The 27,442-nt window shown below is 39.7% G+C and overlaps 1 protein-coding gene across 1 annotated transcript; it reads right to left on the bottom strand.

Annotated features, from left to right (window-relative positions):
- Positions 1–492: 492 nt before the first annotated feature.
- LOC131649009 (uncharacterized) lies at positions 493–27,442 on the bottom strand (the record flags this gene model as incomplete). The annotated part of the gene is made up of 7 exons (XM_058918756.1): positions 27,439–27,442; positions 23,737–23,807; positions 23,452–23,620; positions 22,829–23,124; positions 21,208–21,480; positions 2,536–3,123; positions 493–1,320 (listed from the first exon to the last, which is right to left on the bottom strand). Coding segments are annotated over exons 1-7 (2,229 nt in total), but the record flags the coding sequence as incomplete, so codon positions are not given.

A 27,442-nucleotide genomic window follows, 5' to 3' on the forward strand; every position in this document is an offset into this window, starting at 1 on the left:
ATCTTCAGGATTATGAACCTTGGCAGATGCATTGAATCCGAAATCTTCAGTAATTTCAGGTTGCTGAGAAAATTGACAGGGCTGATAAGCCTCTTTTGGTTGACTATTATATTCAAAGGGATCTCCCCATCCAGTTGGTTGGATGTCCTCAATCGCAATCTTTGAACTTTCAGGTGCAGTATATTTCACCATATAATCAAATTTTCCACTTGGTTGTCCCAAGGTGTCCCAGATTTCTGCAGGAACAGGCTCAGTTTCTTTGCCTTTGGGTTTCTCCGAAGGAGGATATGGTTCTTCCTGAGATATGTATCCCGAGTCATTGAGATAACATTTCCATTCTTCTTCATCATCGGAGAGACCTTCTTCGATGCATTCTTCGATAAGGACATTAACCTCTTGAGGAATTGGGTTAAGGAACCCTCCACTATGGAACGTTTCTTTGATCGGACGAAGGGTTTCATCCTTCTTGGTGCAGTTTGAGAATGTTGGTGAACATCCGAGACCTGCTCTGGTTTCATTCTTGGTCGGGATCACAACTTGCCCCCAGCCAGTGGTAGTTCCATCTCTCACTACTTTTACTGCTTCTTTGTATGAAGAGATTGATGCTTTCTTTTTGGAAGATTCGTCTTCTAAAGAGAGACCTTGGAACTGAGTTCCTTCCACATCATCGGCACTAATGAAAGAGAAATTGGACAAATGGCTCACCATCAAGGCTTGTTCCCCACTTATTGTTACCAATTTTCCATTTGTTACAAATTTTAACTTTTGATGGAGCGTAGAAGTTACCGCCCCTGCTTCATGGATCCATGGTCGTCCTAACAGACAGCTATAAGCAGCTTGAATGTCCATGACCTGGAAGGTGATTTGAAATGTATGTGGACCAATTGTCATGGGAAGGTTGACTTCGCCAATAACAGATTTTCGCGATCCATCAAATGCTTTGACTACTACACCACTGAACTTCATAGGCATTCCTTGGTAAGACAAGCGAGCAAGAGTCGTCTTTGGCATCACATTCAAGGAAGATCCGGTGTCTACCAACACATTGGACAAAGAGTCTGACTGACAGTTCATAGAAATGTGCAAAGCAAGATTGTGATTTTTACCCTCCTCGGGGAGTTCTTCATCACAGAAGCTTAAATTGTTACAAGCTGTTATGTTGGCTATTATCCCATCAAAGTGGTCAACAGTCACATCATGATCTACAAAAGCTTGATCCAAGACTCTCATCAGGGCTTCCCTGTGTGCTTCAGAGTTTAAAAGCAATGAAAGTATTGAGATTTTTGAAGGAGTCTGCATAAGCTGATCCACAATCTTGTATTCACTTCTTTTGATAAGCTTCAAAATTTCGTCAAAGTCAGGATTGACATTGGTTCCACTGGATTGACCAACATCAGTGTTTGTATTACTAACAGGAGTTTCCACAGGATTCCCCACCGGAACATTGACAGGATTTTGTCCGGTTGCAGGAGCAACAGGTTGCTTTGAAGGTAGTGGAGTATACACACGTCCACTTCTTGTTACTCGACTCACATCAGCGATGTTTACGACAGATGAGAGAGTTGGTAAAGGAACTTCTTGTCCATTCTTTATCATTGTTGCATTGTAGTTGTATGGAACTGCCTTGTCAGAGTCATAAGGAACAGGTCCAGGTAGACAAATGATCAAAGGAGCAACAGGAACCCTTGGCTTGTTGTAAGTAACTTCTATGCGCTCGGGCATGTTGAAATGAGGAATGATGACGTTAACTTTAGGCATTTCCGAGTTGATATCTGAGACTAAAAGCTCATGCGGATAACATCCTATCATGTTAACTTCATTTTCATCCCTATTTCGGTAGATCTGAATAGTACCATTATCCAACAGAACTTGGAGATCTCTTCTCACAATCGAACATCCGTGAGGATCTACACAACATATGCTACAGGAACCATATTGATGCTGGCGAAAATTCTGTCCTCGACAGAGAGTGGCGTGCATTTGTACCAAATCGGCTCTTGAGTAATTGATATTATAGACTCGGTATGGACCAGGACATCCATACACCATGTTTACAACATGCCCTCCATGATTGGGCAGCGGATTTGCTTGCACATTTGGATTCAAATTTCTGAAAGAGAGGAGATTAGATCTAACCAACCTCTGAACTTCATATTTCAAAGCTATGCAATGCTCAAGATCATGGCCAGGTGCTCCTTGATGATAAGGGCATGAGACCTCTGCTTTGTACCACCATGGGAGTTTCTCAGGTACTGGTGGTGGTGCTCTAGTTTGAACGAGACCTTTTTCAACCAACGCAGGGTACAATTCTGTGTAGGTCATTGGAATCGGATCGAACTGTGGAGCTCTTTGCACACGATTCTGATTATTGTTGAACTGCTGAGCCTGTTGTCGAGGCTGTTGTTGTTGAAACTGCGGGGTAAATCCCGGATTTGGTGCTGTATTAACGACTGGCGCAATAGCAGCAATCTGTTGTCGACGATTGACGTTTCCTCTTGGCTTCCCTTGGGACACCATGTCAACACTTTGTTCTTTCTTCTTTGGGAAACCACTTCCGAACTTTTTGGTTCCACTCGAAGATCCACCTTCTTTAGTCAGACGTCCGGTTCGGACTCCTTCTTCTAGACGCATCCCCATGTTTACCATTTCGGTGAAATCACTTGGAGCACTAGCAATCATGCGTTCATAATAAAACGGACTGAGAGTATTCAAGAAGATCTTTGTCATCTCTTTCTCTTTTAACGGTGGATTAATCTGAGCAGCAGTTTCTCTCCATCGTTGGGCATATTCTTTGAAAGCTTCATGGTCTTTCTGAGCCATGGATCGGAGCTGATCTCTGTCTGGAGCCATATCCGAGTTGTATTTGTATTGTCGGACAAAGGCCTCACCTAGGTCATTGAATGTTCGAATATTAGTGCTATCCAAGCCTGTGTACCACTTCAGTGCGGCACCAGTCAAACTGTCTTGAAAGTAATGGATGAGCAACTGATGATTATCTGCATAAGTAGACATTTTTCTGGCATACATCACAAGATGACTTTGTGGACAAGAACTACCTTTGTACTTCTCAAAGTCAGGGACCTTGAACTTAGCCGGTATTTGTACACTGGGAACCAAACATAGCTCCTGGGCATTCTTTCCAAACAAATCTTTCCCACGAATAGCCTTGACTTCCAGTTGAATCTTGTTGAACTGTTCTTGGAGATCTTCCACAAGATTACGCTGATTTGTGCTATCACCTTGATCATGATAAATCTCATTGCCATCATAAGGAACAGTGTGAACCGTAGGGGTCGGAACTGTCATAGTGGGTTGAGAAAGTGCCATAGTGATTTGGGAAAAAGTTACCCCTGAATGTGGAATAAACGCCGAACCTTGTGCAGCAGGCGCTTCAGTTGTAGCTGTTTGAACCCCAGAGAAATTATGGCGGAAACCTGTACCAAAGCTGAAAGGCGGGCCCCAACCTTCTGGCATAGAGAAAGATGGAATACCGAATGCAACTGTAGAAACTGGAGTAGTGACTTCAGATGTTACCGCTGCTTGACTGTTGGGTGGTGGCGGCTGATTCTGTGCGGCCATCAAGGAGTCAACCAGAGTAGTGAGACTTTCCAACTTTTCCTGAAGGGTGGTCACTGTACCACGGAGCTCAATATTCTCTTGTTCAGAGTGTTCCATTACTCTTCTTCTATTTGAACGAGTATTGTATCTGTGATCTGATTGCGAGCGCGGTCGAGAAACTTTGAGACGCGACAGCTTGACGATCTATTGGAGAAAGATCCAAAAGATGAGACTCTATACAACAGACTCGATATGCAGAATGATGTATGCAAAGAGAAATTTTATGATTTTTCCAAACATTTTAAAGATTATTTCCTTGCAAACATTTGAACACAAACAATTCTTTTATTGAAATAATGGGAAATGTTACAACATTGGAGCGTAGCTCCTTACAGAATCAAATGATACATGAAAATCTAAACAAATCCTAAACATCTTCATCAGACGAAGAACCAAATGCATTGTGCAGCTTGAGCTTCATGATTTCTTTCCCATAGTAAGCTTTCAACTCGGCCTTTTCAGCTCTCAGCTTGTCAACCACATTCTTCCAATTGTCAGGTATCGGAGCGTTGCTTGTTGAGCCTTCAAGCTTTTTCTTGCTTTCTTTGATGTATCTTCTGATTGCGGCATCTTTCCGACGGATCTTCTCATCTTTGTTCATGAGCCATCCATCCTGATAATAGAGAGTTTCTTCATGTTCTTTCACTTGTTTCTTCAACTTTCTATTTTCCACATCAGTTCTTCGAAACTTTTCTTCCCAAGCGTCTTTTTCTATCCTCATCTTGGTCAAAGTGTCTTGGTATTCCTCCATAGCGGGAATGTTGGGTCGTTGAGGTACCACAGGGAACATGGGTTTTTCATAATCATAAGGCATTTGAAACTCCTTTGCCCTTTTCTTTACCCAACAGACGTAGGCGTTCGTAGCGATACAGTTCCTTATCTCACCTTTTTCTTTCCATCGGATGTCGTACCAGGCTTTCACCATTTTTGTTTTCAACCCTTGAGGATCATTTCCTTCCTGATAGAAGTAGCTTTCCACTGTAGGGCCAATGGGTTTAGTTGAATTTGCATACCCGAGTTGTCGTCGGGCTAGGACCGGATTGTAGTTAATTCCTCCTTGTGTACCAATGAGGGGTACGTTGGCGAATTCTCCACAACTTTCAATGGTTTCTGTACCGCAGCGAGCCAAGGTATACCACTGAATATCATTATTAGTAAGAGACATAAGTCTTTGAGACCAACGTAAACCCTCCCGGTTTTCCGTGAAAATGGGAGACTTAGGTAAGTGTGAAACAATCCATTTAAACAACAGAGGTGCACAACATACAATAATTCCACCACCTTGGTGATTCCTATGATGGACAGAGAAATACATGTCACCAAGCAGAGTCGGAACGGGATTTCCATTCAAAAAGACCTTTATGGCATTGATATCAACAAAGTCGTCGATATTGGGAAACAGAACCAACCCATAGATGAGCAAGGCTAGTACAGCTTCAAAAGCTATCATGCTACCAGTCTCGATGAAATCAAAGGCTCTCTTTATTAGAAACTGTGAAGGCAAACCTGGAAGGTTTCCTTTGGTAGTCCAATTACTCTCTATTTCAGATTTCTTCAAGTGGGTACCTGTTGCAATGACTGGTGACTTAGGAATGGCTTCCAAACCATTGAAAGGTATTTTGTCAGACACAGGAATACCCAAAAGATTGGCATATTCTTCCAAGGTTGGTACCAACTGATAGTCTGGAAAGGTAAAACACCGGTAGACGGGATCATAAAACTGAACCAGAGTTTTGAGAAGTCCTTCATCAACATGAGTGTTCAAGATAGGCAAAAGCTTTCCATGGCTTTTCCTAAAATCAGAAGGATCTTGTACAAAAGACGCTAACTCTTTCAGTCTTTCCACATTAGGCTCTTTGAAACCGTACCTCTTGGTATGCCTTTTTACCCACTCCATAACCTAATCCTATAATGTTTGCAAAGAAAATTCTCTAATTGTTTGGAAAAAATCATGTTTTTATGGAAAAAGATTTATTTTTATTTTTTATGGATGTATGAATGCATGGATGCATGGATGCCACATATTCAAACATGGTAAAGCGAACATGGTAACGCAAACATGGTACTGTAAACATGGCAACACAAACATGGTAACACAAACATGGTACACACAGGTTCAAAGGTCCAGCGTCACGAGCATGAGGTCAGAGAACCAAACATGGGATAGTTCTAGTTAATCACCTGCAAAACATGTTCTACTGATACGTCAGAGTCTACATCTTTCTTTCGGATATTACCGGCTTTCCACAATTAAACTCATGAGCCAGCAATATTCTCAAGAAAAACTCGTCTGAGTGTGGTTCTCCGCATGACAACTAATCCAAGTCTTCACCTGAATAGTTTCTGCACCACAACCTAATAAGGCCAGGATGGGTTGGGGTTCTACAGCCAACTCAGCTTCTACAGTTCAATGAAAGCAATAATGTCTTCGCAACTAAACTCGCTAAACATATATTACAAACAAGGAACCTCCACTGAGCGGAAGGATTCTCACGTGCGCCTGCACATGACTATACCCTCCACCTAATTCTTATGTGTACTTAATCCGGGTTAGGATTTGTCCATAATGTATCACTTGTAACAGAACCACACAAGTAACAGAACCAAAGAACCAAACAAGAACAAAATAAAAACAAAACAAATAGAAATAACCCTTTCTTTGGAAACAATAAAAAGATGGTCCCCAGTGAAGTCGCCATTTTTCTGTCGCGGGGAAAAATCGTATCCTTTTTTCGGGATGAGACACCTGATGCCTTCTTTGGGCTCGAGTGCTCAAAAAATGATTTTTCTTTTGTTCCGACCAAACTTTTTATTATTTCCAAAGTAGGAAAAGGAAAAAAGCTGCAATAACCTAAAAGTGGGGGGAGAGATCTTGGGTAAGAGGGTTGGTTATACGAAGGGAAGGTATGAGCACCCAACGTATCTATAGTACTCTATAGGTTTCTTTGTTTTGTTTATTCCATTCTTGTTATGGGGGTTCTTGTGAAATAGGTGGGACCTAAGGTGTTGGTTTGATTATGCTCGCAAAGATCATCGCGATCCTCTGCATACATATCCCTTAGAGGGAATCAGAGCATCTGTAGCTCGGGGTCTACGGGTGCTAAGGTTTGAATGGTTTGAGAGAGAAGTTTTGCTCGCCAAGGATACGACCTTGTGCCTACGTATTCTCAAAGGGATGTTGAGAAAGTCAGAGCAATCGTAGTTCCCACTTATGCTAGTGGAAGCAAAGGAAAAGAGACAAATGTCATCTAAATGTTCGATGTATCTAATCTATATCATCACATACATCTGTTTGTTTTTTTGTTTGAAAATCTTTTCATTACAAGCCCTGGGCCATGCCACTTATGGCGCTTAGAATGATAAAGATGCTTTTTAGCCAGCCTTGTGGCAAAAACTTTCAATGAAGTCAGCCTTGTGACAAAAAGTTTTGATTAATCAGCCAGCCTTGTGGCAAAAGTTTCAATGAAGTCAGCCTTGTGACAAAAACTTTGATTAATCAGCCAGTATGGTGGCAAAAAGGTTTGATTGATTAGCCAGCCTTGTGGCAAAAAAGTTTGATTGATTGATTGATTGTTTGTGATGATATAGAAGAGATACTCCTATCATAGAGATGATAAATGTCTAATCTCCTAGGGTATTTGATTTGGATATTGGGATGCTTATAAGAAGCCCGTGGGTCCTTGTACGAAGCCCAAGAGGAGGCTATCCGAGGGTCCTTGCATTGTAAGCCCAAGAGGAGGCTATGGGAGGGACAATCCAGGGTCCTTGCATTGTAAGCCCAAGAGGAGGCTATGGGAGGGTCACTCGTTTGTACAAAGCCCAAGGGGAGGCATGGTATAGTTGGTTTGAGCTCTTAGAGCGATTTCACCGGGAAACCATACTCTATGTCCTAACCTAAACTAGGGAGATTCTTTGCACGAAGCCCAATAGGAGGCTATGGGGAACCTAGTGTTGTACTAAGTTGAACAGGCATATATAACACAATCACAAGTATGAACAAGTACAAACAAATATGAACAAGTACATGAACAATTATGAACAGTTATACATATATATGACAAAGTGTGTGTATATAATGGAGTTTATGAAGGAAATATACCTGTAAGCATGATCCATTTGTATACACAGGGGCTCGGGACTTATACTCGAGGAGAGGTCCACTTGAGTTTATTCAAAGCTATGTAAACAGGTATTTACAAAGGGGCTTGGGACTTATACCTACATGGAGGCCCATGGTATTTTTGGGAAGATTTAAAGAAAACCTTCATTTTTGATTTGTTATTCAAGATTAAAAAAAAATCAAATTGGTCGAGGTATGTACAAAAAGGGTGTACAATGAAATACCTAATTTCATGTACGGGAATGGGACTTATACCTATGTGGAGGCCCATGTTTTATTTTATAAAACATGGTTGATTGTTTTGAAAAAAGATGCGAGGTTTGAAAAACTGTTTGAAAGTTTTTTTGTTTTGAAAGAAGTTTATTGTTTAAAGAAGAAAAAAACTGTATAAAAGGAAAAAGGAGTGGGTCTTATACTCTCTAATATTCGAGAGGCCCCACATCGTTTTGAAAATCAATTGATCAATTAAAAAGATTTAATCAATAGTTTCAAAAAGAAATGGTTTATCGTCTTTGAAAAGAATCGCGATCGCTTGTTTTAAAATGATTTGAATTTGACAAAAGTCAACTTAATTAAGTTTAAATCAAATTTTAATGCTTAATTAAGACCTAAGTGATTTAGGTTTTGATCACAAAAATATTTACAAGTGATTAGGTTTGAAAATTAAATGAAAAACAAATATTTAAAGTATTTAAAAACACTTAAAAATGTATCATTTTAAACCTAATTAAAAACATATTAAATAAATCTTTTTTTGTGATTTTTTTTATATTGTCAAAATATGTATATTAAATAAGAAGTGTTTAAAAAATGAAGAAAAAATAAGTTGATTTGATTGGTTAAATTAAATGATGAAGTTGTGAAGAAAATGAAGAAAAATAGTGTCAAAAAATAAGGTTTGGTCCTGCCAGGGTTTGAACCCACGCCTTAAGGTTCACCACTCAAAACAACAACCAACTGAGCTGCGCGTGCAGCTTGTTTATGATACGCGTTCAACACATTATATTTTAAAACAATTATTTGAATTCTTTGAACGAAAATCTGGCGCCAAGAACACACCCTAACTGAAATTCAAAAATCTTCAAAACTGTGTTGTTTTGATCGATCAAAGGGTCTATCTCACTCGGTTTTTCACGAGGAACATGATGATGCCCTCATAATTCATTTATTTTCACTCTAAGGGGGTCAATTTTCTGACGAACACGAAGAACCCTAATTCTGAGATTGATCATGAAATCGTGTATGTGCAAGATAAATAGCAATTGATTGAGGGTTAATGATCCTCATAGGTGCAGAAACAAGATGGTATGCTCACATTTCATTTATGATGCGTGCAAGTATGAGTTTGAAGTTCATGAGCACTTACCTTAAAAACGGCACACCTGAGAATCGAATTCTTGCTTGGAGGTGTTACAGAAGTTGTTTGATGATCTGGATAGCTTCAATGGACCTTATGGAAGGTGTCTGGATGCTTGGAACCATCTGAATTCATCTGGGCATGGCCATGGTACCCGATCTGCATAAGCTTCAAGAGTGAAATGAATTTGATGATTCTGAGGTTATTGGCTATATGTGATGGATTGGATAGTTCATATGTGATATATGGATGATGTTAGAAGTGATAGTTTGGACAGAATTGAGCCTGAATGAAAATTGGCATGATAAGTCTCATGTTATGCATATTTGAGAAGTGAGGTAGTGATTTTGAGTTTTAGGTGTTTTTGGAGTGTATGGATGGATCAAACACATCCCATATGATGTTTATGAGTTGTGGGAAGCATCATTTTGCTCAGAACTTGCAAGGGATGGAACTTGCACTTTCTCCTCTTTGAAACTCATGAAACTTGCAATTCAAGAAAGAAGAGAGAAAACCTATAATTGTGAGGTTTTGGTGTGAATTGAAGAGTGGAAATGACCTCTATTTATAGGCCATGAGTTCTGAATGCAGAGCCTTGCAACTTGCTTCTTCTTTGGTGATTTGGCATTTGGAGATAAAGTGGAATCTTTACATTTAATGCAAATGGTTAAAGTAACTAAACCATGGTTATTTTGGCCAAACTTCTTATCCTCTTCCATTCTGATCTCAAATCAGAAAATATCTACCAATTATTGCATCTATGCATCATTACTTGGATCATTTAGTAGAATAGTGCATAACTTTGGTAAAAATGGCTTATAATTTCATGCATAAGGACCTCTAATGACAAAATTCAAAACCATAGCTATGTTTTTTCATGCTCTTGGTCATTTTGGAAAGCTCATATTACACACTTCAAGACCCTAGTTGAAAGTTTCTTCAAGACCTTTAAGGAAGTGGGTGAAAAAGATCCATGAACTTTGAAGAAAATGAGATTTTAAGTGAAATTTTCATAAAGTTCCAACTTTGAAGCTCCATATCTCTTAAATGGTTGATCTTATGGAAAAAAATTATATGTGTCAAAGTTGTTTATTGGATCAAAATCTACAACTTTCATGTTGGAAGTTTTTTTCAGTTTGTAGGTGAAATTTTGAGAAATTCCCTTCCAAAGTTTGGAAAAAAACCATGAAAAACACTTAGAAATTTTTCTTAAGTATGAAAAGTCAAACTTTTGACTTTTTGATTCTTGATTGATTTTCTCGATTTTCCTTGATCAAATGACTTCATATATCATATATTGATGATTCAAAACTTCAAAAGTCATGGTTGACCAAAATTCCCTAAAAGTCAATGGTGATCTTGTACAGTTGACTTTTTCAGACGAATCGCGTTTCTGGAGATTTCAAATGAAACAGGCTATCCTCACCATATGAATGGTATGAATGGATCATATTGAAGCATTAGAGGATATTGAGCCATGGTTTGAGTTGTGGCACCATGTCCTGATTAAAAAGTCAGTGGTTTAGTGAATTAGGTCAAAAACCCTAATTGTCGACCTGGTGAAAATGATGACTGTGGATCTTGAATTGAGACACAATTTTCATTGGATATTGTCATAGGGATTATTTGAAATGATTGAAACCTTTGATTGACTTCCTGGGGATTTTTAGGGTTTCCCAAATGTGATCCCTGATTTTGGTCCCTGATAGTTCAAAACCCTAATCTGATGATTTGCAATTTCACTGTTGGTCATTCCTTGTGTAAGAGATGTTCTGAGCCAATGGATTAGGTCAAAATGATGCACTTGGGGTCTTGATGTCATGTCCCAAGTCATTATGTCAAATTCTGAGTAAAAGTCAAGAGTATGTTGTCTTCAGTCAAAACCCTAATTCAGTCGATTCAGAGCCTTTGAGCTTGTTGAAATGAATCTCTGAGGACCAAATATTGATTGTAGATGAAGATGATTCATTTGAGATGAAGGGAGAACAAAACCCTAATTGACTGTTTCTTGCACTGATGAGTGATCTCTTGATTAAACCCTGCTGAGCACAAGTAACAAACACAAGCTATGCAATTTGTTAGAGATGCAAATGATGCATATGCAAATGATATGAGGTGGTATCTTAGGTCAAAAATTGGGGTATGACAGATGTGTGTGTGATTATGAAGCATATGACGAGGTATGATTAATATGATGAATGATGATGCATTTTGACTTGTCATGGTCGTATTATATGTTGTTGTGCATCATGCATTCATAACATTTTTCGGGCGAGTTGTCTAGTGAAGTTTTATAGGACGATGATCCAGTGAAGATTGTAGGACGTTTTGGGTCCAGTGATGGCCTCAATCCCATAGTGTGAATTGAGTGCAACTTATGATGTGCTCTGGTTCCAAGTGGGAGTCGATTCTATTGGTGGGGATTTTTGGAGATAACGATGACTAAGTCATCAGTGACGATTTTGGTACCACATGCATGAGTCTATTGACGTTGCATCTCATTATTTGTGGCATTGCACAGTACTTGAATTAAGTGATGCAATTAATGTGATTTTGAGTTGGAGTGTTTGACGTGAAGAATTTGAGATTGTTGATTTTGCTATGGATGTGTTGGCTGGAGATTTCGTTTAGAGGAAATATTCTTTGAAGGATTATGATTCAAGGAAAGATGGTTGCTGATGACCATTTTTTAGATTTAAAAATGGCTACTGATGGCCATGTTTCGAGAATGTTGTTTGAGTTGGAGTGAAGATGGTTAGAGTCGGAGCTAATTCGAAGTGAATTATCTTTGAGACTTAAAGGTTTTACGAAATACGTAAGGTACTGAGGCTTAACGTGTTTTCGTGGCATTCTCGGTTCTGATCACGTTGCCACGCGTTGAAAGAGGATTCAGGCGGGAGGATTTGAATTTCGAAGTAGTCTGTGTAACCGCACAAGGACAGATGGCATCCCAGGGATTCTTGTGGGCAATGTGGCATCAGATTAGTGTAGGACCGTTAGGATCGAAATTAGTATAAATAAGGGTCTTAATGTTAGGATTCCGTGTGTTCATTTTGTACAAATCACTCACAATCACTCAAGTATCAAGTGTTTAGAGAACGAGTTCGCTGAGAAATGTACGTATGACACCAACAACATTTTAAATACATTTGTATCTTTATTTATTCAAGTATCTTTTCAATTCCTTTTATTTTCTTTGTTTAACTTTCATTTCGAAGCAACTTTACTTTTCTGCATTTTACATTCTTGCTCGTTATATTTTTGCACTTTACATTCCTGCAGTTTACACGTTTTTGTTTAGATTTTCTTTGTCGAAAGTCATATTAACATGTATAACAAGTGTTGTTTTAAGTGAATATTCATACGATCATATCACAAACAAGTTTTCTTGAAGTCAGAGCAAACAAACATGAATCAAATCATATTGAGAGACAATTGTTTGACTATGTCCTAGGATCAATCTAGTCAATCCTGCGAGTAACCAAAGTATATTTTATAGTTTGGAGGACTAGAGGTTGTTTACCAGAAATCACCGTAAACAAATTGGCACGCCCAGTGGGACAGTGTCAAACAGATTGTTATTAATTGATTGTTTTGTTTTGTCTAGATAATATCAAGACCTTGTATGAACCTTAGGAACGGTAAATTAACCAACAGTGCACAACCGATTCATAAACGAAGGTACAACAAGAAAATGGTCAATACGGCCAGTGGAGGGGGAGATCAAGATCCCCCACAGGGGTCAGGAACAGTAGCGACAAATTCTACGCACGTTTCGACTTCTACTCAAGAGGTACAGGATATACCGGTTTCGACAGGGTCTGGACCCATAAGTAGTTCCCAGGCTATACCCGAGAATACTTCAGGGATAACAGGGACTGTTCCAGTCTCGAGTTCAACTACCGTGCCTCCACTCACAGGCGCAAGCGAGATACCACTTTTCTCGACAAACGCCACAAGTCAATTATTTACCCCAGGACCATCAACCGCTTTTGAAGGTTGGAGACCTAACAACCCATATGGAATGCCATATTCATACATGGCAGGATTACGAGGAACAGGTCCTACATACACTACAATGAACCCAACGGCGTTTTCGCCTAATGTCGGTTCGATAGGTCGAAGCGCACAAAACACTGGTTTCTCTGCCCAAATACCTCCTTTAACCACCAGTAGTCAAGCGGCATTTCGACAGGAAATGGATGCAAGTAACCATGATATGTTAGGGGTCCTTGCTAAAGAATTGGGGTCGATTTTTAATCCATTAGTAACAAACATTGCCAGGACTAACCAAGACAATGTGGAAACATATCAAAAAATATCGTCACAAATAGGGCAAATGGCGGATTTCTTAGGAGTCCCACAAAATAGGCGAAGAAACAACCAATCAACCTATCAAGAAGGGGACCCAGTTCTAGAACAAGTTCGAGCCGCAGTACCGCCACCTAGGCCAACATCAGTCGAACGAAACCAAGTGGTAGATTTAGAAACTCAAAATCAACCCACCAACGTTGGTCGACAAGCAGTTCCCCAGCAACAGCCTAGAGTAGTTGTAGTGTGAAGAAACGAACATCCTGACGAAGTTGTGCATAGGGTTAAGGGAGACAACTTGGCAACATAAAATAATCTCACTGCCATGATAGAAAGAATAATGGCTAATAATGGCCTTAATACTGGACTTCGACGTCCAAACTATACGTCCCCCATACCCGAATACATTATGCAAATAGAATTACCAAGAGGTACCAAGGTACCCAAATTTACGAAGTTTTCAGGGGACACTAGTGAATCAACGGTGGAACACATAGCCAGATATTTGACGGAAGCAGGAGATTTAGCGGGGAACGAGGATTTAAGAATTAAATACTTCCCTAGTTCGCTAACAAAAAATGATTTTGTTTGGTTCACTACATTACCCCCAAATTCCATAGACGCATGGGCACACTTGGAGAGATTATTCCATGAACAATTCTATATGGGTCAAACCAAGATAAGTCTGAAAGAATTGGCTAGCATCAAGAGGAAGTTCACAGAGCCTATAGATGATTACTTAAACAGGTTCCGTTTGATGAAATCAAGATGCATCACGGTTGTCCCAGAACACGAATTAGTCGAAATGGCTGCAGGCGGTCTAGATTATTCAATCAGAAAGAAACTAGATACCCAATACCTAAGGGATATGGCCCAATTGGCAGACAGGGTTCGACAAGTCGAATGACTAAAAGCAGAAAAGGCTAGAGCAAATAAAAGTTATAAGAAGGAGAGGGTAGCATATATTGAAGCTGAAGACGCTGACGGAGAATCTTTCGAAGATTCATACAGCGTGGAAGAGGTCAAAATAGATCTAGCTGAGTTAAAAGAAGCACCGCCTTATTCTTGCAAATTGCTCACCCCTTCTAATGGAAAAAATATAGTAGAGAATGATAAAAGCGATAGATTTCCTAAGAAAAGTTACACATTTGACGTCACTAAATGTGACGAAATATTTGATTTGTTAGTGAAAGATGGCCAGATGATAGTGCCTCCCAATTCCAAAATTCCTCCATTAGAACAACGGAAGAAGTGAGGTTTTTGCAAATATCACGGTTTTTTAGGCCATAAAACCTCACAATGTTTTCTTTTCAGGGATCTAATTCAGAATGCTATCAAGGACGGACGTCTGAAATTCGCTGATAAAGCCAAGAATCATATGAAGGTTGACACAGACCCTTTGAGTGTTGCTGACACTAACCTGTGTGAACCACTGGACGTCAACATGGTAGAAGTATCTGAAATCGATGTTGCTGAATCAGAGATAATTTCAACTGGAAAGCAGGCTACTGAAAGCCTAAAGGACAACACAGTCTTCAATACTGATATTGAAGAATCCTTTGATGCGGAGATGACTGAAGATCTGAAAGGAAAAACTAGCGAGGCCACTGAAGACCTCAGGGCAAAACTTCAGTAGATACAGATTTCTGAAGCTCCTCCGGCAGTTGTTAACATGGTCAATGTTAGGCGGCCTTTATCTAAAATAGAAGAACTAGAAAAGTGGCTGATAAGGGAGAAAGGAAACATTGAAATCCCACCAAGAGGGGAAAGTTTGAAAGATTATCTCTGGAATTGTCATGAGAAAAATGGTGGAAAAATGATGATGTGCCCAAGGTGTTCAATCTTGCTAAATCGAAGGGTTCAAGCTAATTTTGAGAGGGCCCTACGAGAAAGAATGGAGCAACCCTGGAGAGGAGGAAACCTATTGCTAAAGGTATACCCAGGGACTGAAGAAAGCATAGTAGGATTCTTGGTCAGATGCCACAAAGAAAACACTGAGGTTGCATTATGCCCCAGAGGTGGAGCAGTCTATGACGAACTACTAGCACGATCATTCGAAAGGGTATATTTCTACATGGGTCGAGAAACTCAGGGACTTCGTCCCAACATGTATGTGTTCGATAACTGGACCCCATCAAAGAGGCCTGACAGCCCGCACCCTAGAGCTCGAAGGGTCACATTCAAAGTCCCTGCAGACATACCCAGGGATAGGTGGATGCAAGCTAGTGCGAGAACCAACAAATGGCGAAGTTGGGACCAAGGGGGAAGAACTGCAATGGTATATAGGAAGCAATTTCAGACCTCAAATCGAGAGATGTACAGGTTGGAGAATTACAAAGGCAAAAATCCTATGTCTAGATCCCAATGGAGAAGGCACCAGAGGATGAAGAAGGCCCAAAGGGAATACAAACCAAGGGAGATTGGAGAGTCTAGTAGCAACCAAATCCCAACGCAGGGGGCAATGACAAGTAAGCCTCCAGTGGAACGCAAGTTATTCGATTTTAAAAATGAGAAAGAAGAAGAAAAGATGCATTCCAGCCCTTGGAAAGAAGACGATAGGATGACAAATGATTTCGACTCAGACGGAGTATCGTCTATAAATCTCAATTGCAATGTTGTGTCAGTGTTTCCTCATGAGTTCAATCAAGAAACAGAAGCTGAAGATTGTGAGGAAGCTGATGCGGAAGAGATGGCACGACACAGACCTGTGTGTTATTATTATGTGCTTAACAATGGGGCAGTCGAAGAGCAGAATGCTTTCTTCGAACGGCCTGATGAAGGTATGAGAAACCATCTAAAACCACTCTACATAAGGGCCAAGATTGAGAATGTTGGCATTAACAAAGTCCTAGTGGATGGGGGGGCAGCGGTGAACCTAATGCCCCAATACATGTTGAAGAGAATTGGTATGTTCGATACTGATATAAGGCCACATAACATGGTCTTGTCTAACTACGAAGGCAAGATAGGGAAAACTTTAGGAGTCATTCAAGTAAATCTAACTGTGGGTTCGGTCACAAGGCCAACGATGTTCATGGTGATACCAGCAAAGGCGAATTACAATCTTTTGCTAGGAAGAGAGTGGATCCATGGAGTTGCTGCAGTGCCTTCGACAATGCATCAAAGATTAACCATTTGGAGGGAAGATGGCATAGTAGAAAACATTGAAGGAGATCTGAGTTACTACATGGCCGAAGTTAATCAAGTCAATAAGACTAGTTTCGACAGGAACTTGGCAAACATAGGACCTTGCCATGCTGCTGAAGATATATACACTCCGAACAAGAATGCTCTATACTATTTGTCTTTACACCCAAATGGATTCAAATGGAATAGAGAAATAATGGACGGTCCAGAAGATACCGCACCAATAGACCATTTGCCAACGATACGGCCAACAGGCTGGGATGACGAAGTTGATGATGTCTGAATCATCCTTCTTCGAAAAGATTTCGACTTACATAGCCAAGAACAAAAGAAAGACGGCTCTCGAAGCCCAATTATCACATATGATTGTTGATGCAATTCCAAGAAAGGAAGAAACGACGAATTCTGGGACACATTCGATCCCTCAATTCCTTGAAGATATAGTTCAAGCCGAAAAGATCTCAGGTGAAGAGTTGAGTCAAAGGCTGGACGCAATCTACGATGAAGAACCATTGGGATTCGAGAAAGACCCAATGGCGGCAAATATAAAAATGTTAGCCCAAGATCCACTCGAAGAAGTAAATCTTGGAGACGGAGATCAGAAGAGGGTAACATACGTCAGTGCAAAATTAGAGCCAACGTTGAACTCAAGAGTCATCGCGTTATTAAAAGAAAACAAAGATTGCTTTGCATGGGATTACGATGAGATTCCTGGTTTAGGGCGAGATTTGGTCGAATTAAAGCTGCCCATAAAGGAAGGAAAAAAGCCTATCAAGCAAACTCCTAGGAGGTTTGCACCAGAAATTCATTCAAAGATCAAAGCAGAGGTCGAAAGACTTCTACGATGCAAGTTCATCAGAACTACAAGGTATGTTGAATGGACTGCCAATATTGTGCCGGTTATTAAAAAGAACGGTTCATTAAGAGTATGCATAGACTTTCGTGATTTAAATGCAGCAACGCCTAAGGATGAATATCCTATGCCTATGGCAGAAATGCTAGTAGATTCAGCCGCAGGCTTCGAATATCTAAGTATGTTGGATGGATATTCTTGGTATAACCAGATCTTCATTGCAGAAGAAGATGTGTCCAAAACAGAATTTTCATTGCCCAGGGGCAATAGGCACCTACAAATGGGTTGTAATGCCTTTTGGTCTTAAAAATACTGGGGCAACTTATCAAAGAACGATGAATTCTATATTTCATGATTTTATAGAAACTTTCATGCAAGTATACATAAATGACATTGTTGTAAAATCTGTTTCAGATTACAGTCATCTTGACCATCTGAGCCAATCATTCGAGAGAATGAGAAAACATGGCTTAAAGATGAATCCCCTTAAATGTGCTTTCTTTGTACAGGCTGGAGATTTCCTGGGCTTCGTAGTCCACAAAAAGGGAATAGAAACTAATCAGAATAAAACAAAGGCTATTATGGAAACAAAACCTCCATCCACGAAGAAAGAACTACAGTCCTTACTAGGAAAAATAAACTTCTTGAGAAGACTCATCTCTAACTTGAGTGGACGCACGCAAGCTTTTTCTCCCTTACTTCGACTCAAGCAAGGAAAGTTTGAATGGCATGCTGAACATCAGGAAGCTTTCGAAAAGATCAAGCAATACTTGATGCATCCACCAATATTATCTCCCCCAAATGGGAAGAAGCACATGCGCCTGTATATTTCAGCGTCAGATAATACAATAGGTAGCATGTTAGCTCAAGAAGACGATGATGGCATCGAAAGAGCCATTTATTACTTAAGTAGAGTACTCAATGATGCAGAGACTAGGTATAGCGCAATAAAAAAACTCTGCCTTTGTTTATATTTCTCTTGTATCAAACTCAGGTATTATATAAAGCCAGTTGATGTTTATGTTTCGTCTCATTGTGATGTTATTAAACATATGCTATCAAAACCAATATTCATAGTCGAATTGGCAAGTGGGCTTTGGCCCTTGTTGAGTACTCTTTGATATTCCAACCCCTTAAAGCAATGAAAGGTCAGATCGTATCAGATTTCATTATTGACCATGCAGTGGTTGAGAACCCTCAATAATATGTAGAATTGAAGCCTTGGAAGTTATACTTCGATGGTTCAACCCATAAAGAAGGAATCGGCGTTGGAATACTAATAATTTCTCCTGATGGAATTCCAACAAAGCTCAAGTACAAGATTGAAGGTCCCTTATGCTCCAACAACGAGGCTGAATACGAAGCACTGATCGCTGGACTTGAAGCTTTGTTAGAATTGGGGGCAACTAGAGTCGAAATTAAAGGAGACTCCGAACTAGTGATTAAGCAACTGACGAAAGAATACAAATGTATCAAAGAAAATTTGATCATGTATTTTGTCATAGCAAATAGGCTACTTAAAAAATTCGAGTACGTGGATTTAAATCACGTCTCAAGGTTGAATAATCAAGAAGCGAATGATTTGGCACAGTTAGCCTCATGATACAGGGTATCAAAAGAAAAACTAGAAGAACTGATCGAAGTAAGAGGCAAAGCAATGGCCACCAAGCTCTCCCCAAGTGATCTGGAGAACTCACATTTAGCTTTTGCTAACAAAGAGGAGTTTGAAGTTTTAAATATAGACTCTTTAGCAGATACGGATTGGAGGAGTCCAATTGTGAACTATTTAAAAGATCCTTCGACAGACACGGATAGAAAGGTAAAGTATCGAGCCTTATCATACTTCATAATGGAAAACGAATTGTTTAAGAAAACTCCTGAAGGAGTTTTGCTAAAATGTCTGGGTGAAGCGGAAGCATATTTGGCTCTCTCAAATGTACATAGCGGAGTGTGTGGTGCACACCAAGCAGGGCACAAAATGAAATGGCTCTTGTTTCGATATGGAATGTATTGGCCCTCTATGTTAAAAGATTGCATAGAATTTGCAAAAGGATGTCAAGAGTGTCAAGAACATGCAGGTATTCAACATGCTCCTACAAATGAATTAAGTTCAATAATAAAGCCATTGCCTTTCAGAGGCTGGGCACTAGATTTAATTGGGGAAATTCACCCCAAGTCTTCTAAAGGTCAAAGATATATCTTAGTGGGAATAGACTACTTCACAAAATGGGTCGAAGCGATACCACTTGCAAATGTGGATCAGGAGGCTGTGATTAAGTTTATTCAAAAACACATTATATACAGATTCGGAATCCCGGAGAGTATAACCACAAATCAAGGATCAGTGTTTACTGGGCGAAAGATGCAAGATTTCGCCAAAGAAATGGGGTTCAAGTTGTTTACCTCTACACCTTACTACGCTCAGGCAAATGGACAAGTTGAAGCAGCAAATAAGATAATAATTGGTCTAATAAAGAAACACGTAGGGAAAAAACCCAAAAGTCGGCATAAAACTTTGGACCAAGCACTCTGGGCCTGTCGAACGTTGCCAAAAGAAGCTACAAACACCACACTTTTCCAATTGACGTTCGGACACGATGCAGTGCTCCCAGTTGAGATCTACTTGCAATCAGTACGGATCCAAAGACAGGGAGAAATTCCTCCAAACATATATTGGGAATTGATGATGAACGAACTGGTGGATTTGGACGAAGACAGACTTCGAGCGTTGGAAATGATAAAAAGACAAAAAGAAAGGGTGTCCAGAGCATATAATAAAAAGGTGAAAGGTAAAACATTTATTAACAATGATTTAGTTTGGAAAGTTATTTTGCCTATAGATCGAAAGAATCAGGTTTTAGGTAAATGGTCCCCACACTGGGAAGGACCCTTTCGAATCTTAAAAGTATTCTAAAATAACGCTTATGAGATAGAAAAGTTGGCAGAAGATCGTAGGATCTTAAGAGTGAACGGAAAGTATCTGAAAAGATACAAACCAAGCATGCACGAAGTAAAAATTGCAAAAACATTGATATTCAAAGTATGCTACGTAGGCCAAAATTGTTGAACAAGCACCAAAATGGCTTCGTGTTTAAACAAGATATGTGGTAAATAAAGTAAGAAGACAAAGCAATGTCAAAATACATTTCATTAAGATTGGAAGAGTACATTCATTCTGGAAAATTGTGTTCCCACGAACAACAAAGGCTACAGAAATAGAAGCATACTAGAGACTATTAAAAGGAGCATTCAAAAATAAAACTAAGACCTATAACATCTCCATCAAAGCTTCAAACAACGCACCCTCTAGTTGATCCTTTGTTCTATGCCTTCCAAAGATAGCAGGGGCAAGCTTTCTGCTTCAAAGAGATCTAGAGATCCTGACTTACGCATTCTTCTCACTACACCTTTTTTGAGAAACATGTAGGACAACAACCTTCCATAAGGAAAACACGTCACTACGCCTTGACGAGAGGCGGCCATAGCAACAGCTTCGACAAGTTGCTTGAAAATCAGCAATAGAAAGTTGATTTTCCTTCCTCGGAGAGCACAGAGAATGAACTCCAAATCTTCTACCATGATGCTGTCTTGATCATGGTTTCATGGACGAAAGTTGCCCACTAAAAGTTGGTGCCAAACCCTAATGATCTTAGCGCTAAAGGGATCATTAGCCATGAGAGACCTCAGGACATCAGAGGTGGTCATGTTAATGGTGTTATCATCAAACAATTCTCCAAAATTATCACACCTCAGCAGTTCAGAGATGGTTGAGGTAGTAATGGTAATGTGAGCCCTTCGAACCTGAGACACAATGGTGGTTCTTCCTTCTGGATCTATACGGAGGGACGCAAACATCCAGAAATCTGCCAGCATGTTAGGATAAACATACCCGTCCAGGATTTCCTGGTAAAACTGGAGTTGTTGGTCAGCAAAGAGTACGCCAATATTGATGCGGTTTTCATCGAATTCCTCCTTAGAGAGATTGAATTCCTTTTTGATGCAGGACCGGATGGTAACGTAAGTCAAAGGTTGCGCCATTGTGAGGATGAGAAGTACAAGAGGTTTTATCAAACTCTGTATTTGAAAGAATGTAAAGGGAAGAAAGGAAAATTTTGATAAGAACTTGGTGAAGAGAATGAAAGAATGAGCAGAATGCTAAGCCTTATATAGAACACGTTGGCCCTAAAAGAACGGTTTATCTTTTAAGTGTTGATTGGACTGCGTTTGGTATCCCCAAGAGAAGTTATGGCCTCCGCCGTTTCCCACCTTGGAAGTTGGAGTGTAATCATTTTGAAAACTGATACACGTGCGTCTCAAATAGACGTTTTGGAAAAGTGATGTCATCATTTAATGATGGTTATGGCTCGGGAAGTGGAAACGTCAAGTCTAGGCTTGAGAGGCTGCGAAGAGTATCATGTCACGTGGGTACATTATTAAAATCATTATTATGATAATAAAAATAAATTGTTGACAATTTTTAGGAATTGTTAAAACGCTACTCGTGACAACTACAGAATTCGATGTATGGAAGATTGAAAGATAAAATTGCATATACATTCCTGAGGAAGTTTGATTACAAAATAATAAAAAAAAAAGAACTAAGTACAAAACACAAAAGGATAGTACAAGGTCCAAAGTGGTTAATTAAAATCCTTGGGAAGGTTATCTTTCATCTCCGAATATTGAGATTCCCATAAAGACATATGACGTTCGATTAATGCTTGTTGTCTTTTCAGTTCTTCGATCGCTGGCACTAGCTTCTGTGCCGTCTCGAAGTGTTGAATCCCTAACTGCGCCACTTCAGTCAATTCTTCCTGATGAGTTTGTTGGATTGCTACCTGACGAGACTGGGCATTCTTTATCTTCTCTTCGAGGAGTTCAATTTCTTGTTTCCAGGATTTGATATTCGCTTCACAATTTCATATTCCTTCTGGTTCTTCGAACGTTCAAGCTTAAGGGCGTCAGCCTTTTTTGTTGCATCATTTGCAGCCTTCCAAGAAGAACTATGAGAAGTCACCTTTGTTGCGAGTTGTTCGTCAACATTTCGTTTTCGAAGAAGATTAGATTGGAGTTGATCAATCAGAGAACCCAGTAAAACAATCACTTCCGAGACTTCCTCTGAGACCAGAAGTAAATCCACTTTCTTCAAAAGATTGTTTAAGCTATAACATCTGGTGGAATCCTTGCTTAGAGCTTCAACGAGGTTGGTTTCAAAGAACTTTTCCCTTATTTGACGAAGGAGATTAGGAATATCATCCTTGTCGCCAGTATCCGCCAGGACATTAGAAGAAGTTTTAAGCCCAATGGGTGAAACGTTATCAACACTCATCATGGTCTTGAGGAAGCTTACGGGATCAGTTTTCTTGAGTTGCTCCAGTTCCGAAGGAGTAAGCATTGCGGGGGCCTGCTTCGAAGTAGTCACAGGAGTGACTATAGTTCTGAAGGTCAAAGTTTCATGAGGACCAGGTGTAGGCAAATTGGAAGTTTCCTCCGCAGCATCTTGCTCAGATATAGTATCTTCACTGCCAGTTGGTTGTTCGGCTGCATTATCACTATCCGAACACTGAGGATTTTCCCCCATATTTTCATCTTGATGAGTAGGTGGAGAATCATCATTTGAATGGCTTTCTTTAGCAGGCACAGTTGGAATGATGGTTGCAAGGGGCTGAGCGTCTTCGATAACCGGAGAAAGCACATGAGATTTGTGTCGAGAAACACCTGTGTTCGATAGTTATAATTGATCAAAATGGAAAATTTGCAAGAAATTCATCTGTCATTCAAAAAGGCAGACATTTACCTCGAAGATTGTCAAGATCAATGTTTAGACTTGAGGTTTTGAGATCAGAAGTAGCTGTGCCTACATCATCCTACATTTACAAGGTAAGATGTGAACTTAATCATTAGAATTAAAATTTGAAAAGATGATTATGTTGTGAAATCCAAATACCTTGGTTGGAACATTGTCTGGGCTTGAGTTGTGGCTCTCTACAATGGGGATAGTACTAGCAGCCTTTAAGGGTGATTCATCAGAAGATACCTTATCACTTGACGAAGTAAGCTTCAAATTCCCAGATCCCTTTTCTTTGGTTAAAGGGGTGGCAGTTTTCTGTCTTTTCTTTACTGCTTGTCTAGTACGAGGAGGAGATTTATCTTCGTCATCTGAAGCAGCCGTCTGAGGAATTTTTCGCTTCGAAGGCGCTGGAGGTTTCGAGCTCTGAAATACATATTAAAACCAAGTGAGTATTATTCATAAAGTTACACAAGTCAGAATATAAAGTATGTATGTACCGTGGGTTTCTTGCCAGTGGTGACAGAATCACTCCCACTTGCCTTGGTGCTCCTCGAAGCTCCAGAACCCTTCTGTGCAGGGGCTTCCTTGATATTTCTCTTTCGAGTAACGCCTGTGAACAAAATGTAAATCAGTATTCCAGTGAAGAAGGAAAAGTTAGTCGAAGGATTGTCTAAACCCCAACCTTCAGGTATTGGAGTCAAGACGCGAACGTGCTCAAGACCTATATGAAGATGTCCTTTGAAAGTATCCAAGGTATGCTTAGTCGGGACCACTCCTTCAGTGCGTTTTTTAGATTGTTCCTGAAGGATTTTTATAAGATTCCCACACACAAACCAGTCTGGAAAAGGAGGGCTTAAAGCCACACCAAAATCAGCACTAGGTAGTGGAGGAAATTTTGGAGGATTAAGTTTAAAAGCCACTTCATAACGTAGTTCAGGTCGAACAGACGTGGGCAATTTCAACTTATCCAGTTTAGCAGAAAACTTTTCACGTAAAGTGACCGCAGCCTTACGAACGGTCCGACTAAGATCATCAGGCCTGTAGATAGTTTCAAAGAATTTTTGAAATGCTTGGATTTCTTTAATGTGAGTCGAAGTACCTTTATGGAAGTTTGCCTGCACATCAGCAAAAGCTTCAGTTAGTTCCCGAGTAAGGCTTTCAGAATCGAAGATTTGCATGGAATAATAATCTGTCCACCATTGATGAAAATCTATGGTAGAGTAAAAAGCAGGTTCGAAAGAGACAGGAGACAAAGTGGTGATGCCAACATATTTGGAGATTTTTGACTCATATTCATCTTCTGCCAGATGCGAAGTGTGTAGACACATGTGATTCCTTTTTTCGTACAAGCATTTTGGTATGAGTTGAACCAACCCAAATTGTCTCAAAACCAAATTTGGTTGATAACAAAGAAGACAGCAGTGACATTTTGGAGATCGAAGTCGGTGATACAACAACTTTGGGGTGAGGAAAGCTTCCCAGATAGCCATGGATTCGGCTTGTTGGTCGGAAGAAGTTGCTGGAAATTCTCGAGTAAACCATTCGGGGCCCACTTTCCGTTGTACGAATGGAGCCATCGAGGGACTAAGTTGATAACGTTTAGCGAACATCATTATGTATGCCAAGAAGGTTTCACGAAGTTTGCCAGTTTCTTCTTTTGGAGTTAGGTAAGATAATCTGGTTCCTTCCACTGTTCGATTCTTTATAGCTGTACTTTCTTCATCCACAACACTTTTGTATCGGAGGTGAGCCTCAAAAGTGGCATTAAGCCATAGTTGCAACAACCAGAAAGGACCAGCAAAAAGAAGAGATCCTGTTTTGTAGTTCTTAACAAGGTCTGTTGCTTCACCGAGATTCTCGTAGAGAAATCCTAGAATTAACTAGCTTAAGTTTAACTTTTTCCCAGTATTCAGCTGGTTAGCCATGCAAAGATATCTCTTTGCTACTTGTATGGACCTAGAACAAAAGACGCATCTCGAAAGCCAGAGTGCTAGAAACGCAATATGTTCTTCATCTGAGACTTCTGTGTTCGTTTCGTTGTGGTATTGTTGAATGAAAGCAGTATAAGTGACTGTTGCTTCATTAAAATGGATGGTGTCAGTATCCATGAAATTGGGATCGAAGGTTTCTCCAGTTGGTCGAAGCCCTGTGATAGCAGCTACATCAAAGAGGGTAGGGGTAACCATTCCACATGGAAGGTGGAAAGTATCGTGAGAAGCATCCCAAAAATAAACTGACGCTACTAACATGGTTTGGTTATATTCTAAGCTTGTTTTGGATAACTGGATTAGGTCATAAATCCCTAGTTGTTTCTAGAAAGAAGCCTTTTGTTTTACCACTTTCGCTAGCCAAGCGTAATACAATTCAGGATCTTTTGCTAAAGGGATTGACCTAAAGACTCTCACGAAATTGGTTACATAGTTTAACCTAATTTTCTCTAAGACCGAAGAAGTTTCAGTCAAGGTTTCTTCTGTGTTGTCAGGATCAGCTAAGATTGGATGACCATCTTCATCTATCTTATTCTTGCTAACTAAAGGTCTAGTTTTATAATAAGCAGGAAAAAATTTACTCAAAGAGGGGTTATTTCCTCCCGGTAAAGGACCCATGAAAGCATGAGTTTTTCCAGAAAGTTCAAAAGGAATGATTAACTGAGAAGCATAGATGGCGCGCGCCTCTGCAGCATTTGGGTCTGGAATGTGTTCTTGATTCCCTATTTGTGTAGGATTTTGAAGTTTTTGAATGGATTGAAGAGCATTTGAAGAAGACGCCATGAGTAAATTTGATTTAAGAAATGGGTTAAACGAAGCCAAAGAGGATTTTTTTCTGTGATGAACGTAGGAAAATAGGAGTGGAAGTTATGCGAGGGTAGAAGTTCAAGTATTTAAAGGTTTAACAGAAACCCTTTCAAATCTTTTGGGTAAAAGTCAAAAGACACGCGGCAGGCGTTGATTTAATCCAACGGCGGTTGAATAGTTGTTAGCCTTACTCCTAGTATATAGGAGTAATGATCATGAAGTAATGACAGAACGTGGGAATGTAAGTTCTGAGAAGACATCTTTGAAAATGACAAGACGTTTTGAAAGTGGAGTCATAAATGATTATGACGTTAGTAAGTTGTCTTGGAACTCTAAGAAGTGAGTAAAATGAAATCTCGTCATAACAAGAAACGCCTATTTCTCTGGTTTTCGAAACAGGCATCTATTGGGGGCAATTTGTTGGCTGGAGATTTTGTTTAGAGGAAATATTCTTTGAAGGATTATAATTCAAGGAAAGATGGTTGCTGATGACCATTTTTTAGATTTAAAAATGGCTACTGATGGCCATGTTTCGAGAATGTTGTTTGAGTTGGAGCGAAGATGGTTAGAATCGGAGCTAATTCGAAGTGAATTATCTCTGAGACTTAAATGTTTTATGAAATACGTAAGGTACTGAGGCTTAACGTGTTTTCGTGGCATTCTCGGTTCTGATCACGTTGCCACGCGTCGAAAGAGGATTCAGGCGGGAGGATTTGAATTTCGAAGTAGTCTGTGTAACCGCACAAGGACAGATGGCATCCCAGGGATTCTTGTGGGCAACGTGGCATCAGATTAGTGTAGGACCGTTAGGGTCGAAATTAGTATAAATAAGGGTCTTAATGTTAGGATTCCGTGTGTTCATTTTGTACAAATCACTCACAAATCACCCAAGTATCAAGTGTTTAGAGAACGAGTTCGTTGAGAAATGTACGTATGACACCAACACCATTTTAAATACATTTGTATCTTTCTTTATTCTAGTATTTTTTCAATTCCTTTTATTTTCTTTGTTTAACTTTCATTTCGAAGCAACTTTACTTTTCTGCATTTTACATTCTTGCACGTTATATTTCTGCACTTTACATTCCTGCAGTTTACACGCTTTTGTTTACGTTTTCTTTGTCGAAAATCATATTAACATGTATGACAAGTGTTGTTTTAAGTGAATATTCATACGATCATATCACAAACAAGTTTTCTTGGAGTCAGAGCAAACAAACATGAATCAAATCATATCGAGAGACAATTGTTTGACTATGTCCTAGGATCAATCTAGTCGATCCTGCGAGTAACCAAAGTATATTTTATAGTTTGGAGGACTAGCGGTTGTTTACCGGAAATCACCGTAAACAGGATGTAATAGATGATATAGTATTTTTGGTGTCCCTATGCTATGACTACTATATCTATTACTTATGCTTTTTATAATGATTGCATTTTACTCACCCAT

Source organism: Vicia villosa, linkage group LG2 (genome assembly GCF_029867415.1).
Source record: "Vicia villosa cultivar HV-30 ecotype Madison, WI linkage group LG2, Vvil1.0, whole genome shotgun sequence".
Taxonomy (NCBI): Eukaryota; Viridiplantae; Streptophyta; class Magnoliopsida; order Fabales; family Fabaceae; genus Vicia; species Vicia villosa.